The sequence below is a fragment of the Panthera leo genome, chromosome D1 (assembly GCF_018350215.1).
Source record: "Panthera leo isolate Ple1 chromosome D1, P.leo_Ple1_pat1.1, whole genome shotgun sequence".
NCBI classification, from domain to species: domain Eukaryota; kingdom Metazoa; phylum Chordata; class Mammalia; order Carnivora; family Felidae; genus Panthera; species Panthera leo.
In genome coordinates, this window is record NC_056688.1 from 60,532,988 (window position 1) to 60,539,833 (window position 6,846).

Below are 6,846 nucleotides of genomic sequence, written 5' to 3' on the forward strand. Positions count from 1 at the left end.
GGCTGTGGAGCTTGAGCTCATGACCCTGCGATCAAGAGCTGAGCTGAGATCAAGAGTTGGACACTTAACCAACTCAGCTACCCAGGCACCCCAAGAGAAACTCCTTTTATAGGGAATATAAATTCCCTATAATTCATAGCTTTGTACATTAAAATTGTCATATTAACAATAAAAAGAGGAAAAAAGAAGGGAAGAAATGGAGAAGGAGGGGTTGGGGCAGCAATTTGAATTGGAGAATGAAAAGCAGGAGGAAGATAATACATTTTATTTAATTTTTCACCTATATTTTCTTAGGTAAATTTGCCTTTTACCTAAATTTATCCCTTCTAAGGACAGAGTTCTCAATGCCATGCATCCTGAAAAGAACAAAGCACTAATTTTTTTTTTAGTTCCAGCTGCTTTTCTTCCTGGTGATCTTAAAGCTTTCTGGACCTACAGTTCAAGGAGTGTTCAACTCAGAATGATGCAGATATATGTCAAGGAACAATGGGAGGATGTAGACATAATTGAACCATGTAACTCCATTATGATCCTAGATAGATGCTGGATTAAGCATAAGAATTTATTTTACTTCGTCTAATGTTCTGACTATAATATATATTTTGAAATGTGGAAAATCAATATGAATAGGTTAGAGCCCTCTTTTCTCCACTTTTCTGCCTGACCTACTCTGATGACTATAGCTCTTACCTCTAGCACATCCTCTTTTATATTAACCTGAAGACCAGTGTGATCATTGCTGGTCTATGCAAATTGGTTCATTTATCGGTCGTTACTTTGTTTCAAGTCAAAGGTGTTTGCTAGATCTAATTTTCTGTTCTCTCTCTGAGAACCACATGTCCTCCTACAACATGCACCAGAATTATACTTTTTATTTATTTCCAATTTTCAAAGTTGAGGCTGAATAAAAATTGATAGTTCTTCTGAAATTGAGGGCCTAAGATACCAGAATCTTGTGATTCTGGGCTTTTCTTTCTCTTATGTGAGATTAAATGCCTTCAATGGCTGATAAATATGAAGGGACTGGATATAAGACAGTGAAGAAAGGAGTCAATGATAAATTTGAGAGCTTGTGACCTACCTAAATCCACTCACATTTAAAATAAAAGTAGACATTGTGATGACCAAACAGAAAATATCTGTTGGTACAATTCCACATAAGGTCTGTGATAGTCTTAGATTGAGTTTACTAAGGCCTACACTTAATCTTGGAGCCATAGCTGGATATAGGCGACCTTACCAATGTCTGAGACAAACTGTCCTCAAAGTCTGCACCTGATGTAGGAACAGCATCTCAAGCATTAATTAAATCTACAACTGTGAGTCTGAGCCTGCTCTCTGCATTTCTTGGGAGAGCAGGTTATAGATAGATGTAATGAAGCTAGAGAGTCATTGTTCCTAGGGGAGTAGGTGTCTGTTAATTCTCAGGAGGATGTGCCTATGCTAGGGAAGAGTACGAGGGTATATATAAGGATATGGATTCCCAACATGGTGCTGGAGCAGAGAAGTTATAGAACCTGGAAGAATTTGAAAACTTTTCACCCTTGCTCTGGGGTAAGGAACCCAGGAGCCTAGTAGGTGTCCTAGAGACTCAAATTGAATTTCCCTCAGTTTATTTTATGTTTCCCAATGAAAACTCTGCAATTTATAGAGTTCAACCTTATGGCTTTGAAATGGTTGTAGGTAAAATGCTTCATGGCTTCTTCAGCCTAAGAGATCAAGCTGCATTTGGGACAGCATTGAAAGCTGAAAAGATTAGAGAACATATGTGGGATGGGGTACATCTTTATATTGGCATGATGGACACAGTTGAAAAGACAATGATGCCAGTAGTAACTAATTTGTTTAGTTACTTGATTTAGGCTGGCAGCTTTTCAAAAAATAACTCAGACATGGAATCTTAGAAATGACCATTTTAAGGTCACCTTTTGAACAAGAATGGATAGTGTATTATCACCTTTCTCCCTGTGAATCCCATTCCCCTGACAAGAGCCGAGTGTCACATGCACTATTGGGGTTTTTCTGGTTTAGAGCTGCTAAAAGGAGGGTTGCCCAAGGTGTGAGTGATGCTGACACCAAGAACATGAGCAGGATCAAGTCCAAATACCAGAGGTAAGAACCTGAATTGGTCAGCAATCTAAAAGGTAGACATTGAATAGCCAAGAGAAATGGTAAGCCAAAAGAAATCCAAGAACAGGGAAAGAAGGACAAGAACCGTGGCCATTCTGAACGGGGCCACTAGCGATTGAATGGAACCAATGTGAGTGTTTCAAACACCTACAAATGACGACTGTCTTATGTTATTCACTACAAGGAAACCCACCACATTTGAAAGGCTGAGGTGAAATGGACACTCAGTACTGAAATATGTTCTCATCACTTCTGCATATGACACACCCTACACACCACAAACCTTACAGTCCCTATCTTGAGTCAAGTGGAGGCAAAGGTCCTTTAAAATTTTAGTAGCAGAGAAAAAGACTAGTAAGTGTCCTCCCCTTCTTCAGTGCTATTTCCACCCCTCACCTTGTAATTTCTTCCATCTGGATACAATTCATTCTTTCTCTACCCTTGCCAGGAAATGCTCATAAACCCTCCATGAAAGGACAAATACTTGTGGCCTGGCCATTCCCTTCTCACCGCTTCTTGTGGTCTTCTAGCTGGAAGCTCACCACTTAGGGGATGATAGCTGGTGTCCGAGGAGTCCTTCCTCTGCTCCCTGAGGTGCTGTGCTCACTCAAACTGCCTCAGGCTACAGTAATGTGCTGGCATATAGTGTTTCAACCTGGAGATCTCTTGGTGATTTATGGTTCTGGAAGTGGTGTTGTATAAGACAATTAGGAGGGGGTAGAATTAAAAGAATATAAGAAAGTACTGAGCATCACCCTCCATTTCCAAAGTTCTGATGGGAAAATTTAAAACATTTTGTATATTTGCTTCATGTGTTATTGGCTTCTTAAAAATGAAAATAAAACATTACTCTTAAATTTGAAGTTCCCTTTGACACATACTCCATTTCCACCATGCTCATTGTACTGTGATTTTTTGTGTGTGTACACACATGTGCACACACATGTGTGCTTGTATGCATAATTTTCTAGTACAGGGGTCAACAAACTTTTTCTGTAAATGGCCAGGAAGTAAATATTTTAGACTTTTCAGGCCATGTATTTGTCTCTGTCCTATATGTTTTTTTCTTCTTTTTTTCTTTTGATACAACACTTTAAAATATTTTTTAAATTCTCACAGGTTGAATTTGGCTCTGCAAATTAGTTTCCCAAACTCTGTGGTAGGTCAATTTTATATTTTCACACACATGTATCATGAACAATAATATGTTAGGCCTCCTTTAACTCCTGCTACTGTAGCATCTGTGATTTGTATGAATATATGAGCATTGACCACATCCAAGATGTTATAGATTTTCCAGATTGCAATATGTTCCAACTTAGTTTACTTGATGCATAAATCTTAAAAAGTGGTGTTTTTTTAAAAAGGTTATCAAACACCTTGTTGCTTCCAAGCTATAAGGAAGAAAGGTAGACTTGAAGGTCTCAAATGAATATCATGAAGAACCTATTTAAATCGACTCTGTATTTTTCTTTATATAGAAAAAGTTACATTATTGCTTGATACCTAAGGATGAGCTATACTTAATTTAACTGACAACTGGACTTAATTGTGTTCAGTACACACAACTAAGAGAATTTGTTGTTGATGTTATTTATCTACCAGGAGCATATAAATGAGAGACCTATTTGTAATGTTTTCTCTTAATACCTCAGAAGTTGAAATCTCCACCTTCCTGTTGGTTGGGATCCCAGGGTTTGAGAGTGTACACATTTGGATCTCCATCCCCATCTGCTTTATGTACCTCCTGGCCACCCTGGGCAACTGCACCACCCTGTTTGTCATCAGGACAGAGTCTTCCCTGCATGAGCCTATGTACTATTTCCTCTCCATGCTGGCCTTATCTGACCTGGGCTTGTCTTTGTCTTCTCTTCCCTCTATGCTGAGGATCTTCTTGTTCAATGCCATGGAGATTTCTGCTGATGCATGTATTGCCCAGGAATTTTTCATCCATGGATTCACAGGCATGGAATCCTCAATGCTCTTGATCATGTCCTTTGATTGCTTTCCAGCCATTTTCAACCCTCTAAGGTATAATTCCATTCTTACCAGCTCCAGAATTTTGCATCGTGGGCTGATATTTGATATTAAAAGCATTCTACTAGTTCTTCCTCTTCCTTTCACTTTAAATAGACTCAGATACTGTAATAAACACCTGCTCTCACACTTCTACTGTCTCCACCAGGATGTCATGAAACTGGCCTGCTCTGACAATAGGGTTAACTTTTACTATGGTCTGTTTGTCTCACTCTGCATGATGTCAGACAGTGTTTTCATTGCTGTTTCCTATGTGTTCAACCTGAAGACTGTATTGGGTATTGCATCCCATGGGGAGCAAGTTAAAGCTCTTAATACCTGCGTGTCCCACATCTGTGCTGTGCTCATCTTCTTTGTGCCCATCATCACCTTGGCTACCATACATCACTTTGCCAAGCATAAATCCCCTTTGGCTATGATTCTGATAGCTGATGCATTCTTGTTGGTACCACCTTTGATGAATCCCATTGTGCATTGTGTAAAAAGTTGGCAGATTAGAGTAAAAGTCCTGGAAAAACTGAGTCTAAAGTCTAAATGATGGGGCAGAGGTAAAAGTTCCATTTTCTCTACAATAAATTGTCTTAGGAGCAGGGCAATATTTCTTTCAAAGAGGAGATATTTCCTTTTACTTCATAGCCCTTAAATGATATTAATTAATTCGTTAATCAATCAATCAATCCCTAAAGGGGACCTAATATACCACAGCAAATCTGCTTTTAGGGAAGAGGAGGCCTGCATTTCATAGCGTATGTAGGAATGCTTTTGTTATTGCTTGGGGGATTGATGGCATCTATCCTCAGGTATGAATTATGAGCAAGAATCCAGAGGAGCTTCTAAGGAGGAAGTATGATCAGTGGCCCTAAACTGTGGTGGGTGGAACTCTGCAAGGTTTTGGAGCAATTTAGCATCTTCATATTTGCTTCCCTTATTTAATTCTTTTTTTGTGATTTACATTAAGCCCTTTATAATGTGTCTAAGTTGGCTTAAGTATGTTTTTTTCCTTGCCACTTAAAGTGTGGTCGAATGTTCAGTGGCAGCGTCTCACCTGGAAAGTAACTAGCTGCAAGCCTATTAAGTCAGAATCTGCATTTTAGCAAGATCTTAGATGATTTGTATGAACATTAATGTTTGAGTTGAAAAAAAAAACCTTTTTGGGGCAATGTGAAAAGGGAACCTAGAGAGTATGTCTTCTGCTGAAGCCAAATTGGGGAAATTGTAGGAGGAAATTATAGGTGGTAATTGGCATTTGGCAACATTTGTAGTAAAAGCAAGGGGCTGAGTCCTCGGAGCACAGTGGACGGAGACCCAGAGACATCTCCAACATCATACATATGTCTTTCTTATGGACTACATTGTGAATTTCTACAACGAAAGAGTTGTGAGTTATTCAACTTTAGAAGTCTCCTCACAATAAAATTCCTTGTTCATAGTATGCACTTGGTAGATGTATATCAATTTGAACTGAAAGAATAGTTCAAAGTTTTGCTGGGGTGGGAATTCAGGGGTGAATCAGGGCAGTCGTAACCTAGACTCAACTCACCTCTGCACTTTCTGCACCTCTTACCAGGGAGTTAACATTGTCAAGAGATATAAGGGTCCTTTGTGAGAGACAGAATTTAGGGCAGCCCATAATGCCTTTAGGTGAAATAATAGCTGTCAAGCCACAACACAGAATCTGCACCACTGTGGCCAAACAGACCTTGAAACAAGTTTCTTATCCAAGCCTCCCTGTATCCACCTATCATCTCCTGGCCCTGTAAATGGAGCCAGATTAGAGCCCTTTAAAGACATCCTATTAAGAAAGTGTCAACAAAGAAGCTTTAGGAGCTACAAGGACGATGCCATCTTGATTTAGGGGATCAGAGTCCAGGGCTACTATTAATCAATGAGAAATAACATAACTCCAGACAGGGGATTTAGAAGCCAACCCATAGAAGAAAGGGTAAAAAGACCCTATCAGGGATAACATGTCCTCTAAACCATTTAGTGTGATAACTTAGTCCTGCAAGGGAGGTGGCAAGATGACTAAAAAAGCTCAAGACTGAGGTCAAGACTCAGTCCTCTGGTTTCAGCTCTGCCATTTCCTAGCTATGTGACCTTGAGAAAATTACTTTCTATGTGTTGTGTATTATATTTCATATTTACTTTGAAATTAAAGGGGATAATTCCTTCTTTCTTCATTGTCTGAATTAATATGTTAATCTTTTTAAGAGCCATACAATCCAAATATGGTCTTCAGACGGATTTGTTTAGACAAGATAGTGTTTAGATGAGTTCATATAAAAAATAGAGATTTATGAGTTATCTTAAAAGTAGGAAGATATGGCAATACTAGGCCTACATTCCCACATGGAAAAACTCAGTAGGAACACACTGAGAAGTGTTGGCCCTTATACAGGCCCCACTACTCACAGTCTGAGTATGTGTTTGCTCCATTTACTGCTATCATGACCTTGTTCTTCTAGGTATTTGAACTTAAGATCCCTGTTACAAATTCTTTTTTTTACGTTTATTTATTTTTGAGAGAGAGGGAAAGAGAGAGAGAGAACACACATAAGAGAGTGTGAGAAGGGGAGGGGCAGAGAGAAAGGGACACAGAGAACTCAAAGCATGATCAACACTGTCAGCGCAGGACTTGAACCCATGAACCCTGAGATCATGACCTGAGCTAAAATCAAG

At 39.2% G+C, this 6,846-nt stretch overlaps 1 protein-coding gene across 1 annotated transcript; it reads left to right on the top strand.

The window, feature by feature from the left end:
• The first annotated feature begins 3,763 nt into the window (after positions 1-3,763).
• Positions 3,764-4,705, top strand: LOC122201075 (olfactory receptor 51A7-like). Its single transcript, XM_042906977.1, has one exon. The coding sequence runs from the start codon at positions 3,764-3,766 to the stop codon at positions 4,703-4,705; it is 942 nt and encodes a 313-aa protein (XP_042762911.1).
• The last annotated feature ends 2,141 nt before the right edge of the window (positions 4,706-6,846 follow it).

What these genes read in the sequence shown, in the direction of transcription:
- LOC122201075 (XM_042906977.1), top strand. Translation starts at nt 3,764, where the DNA reads ATGTTTTCTCTTAATACCTCAGAAGTTGAAATCTCCACCTTCCTGTTG.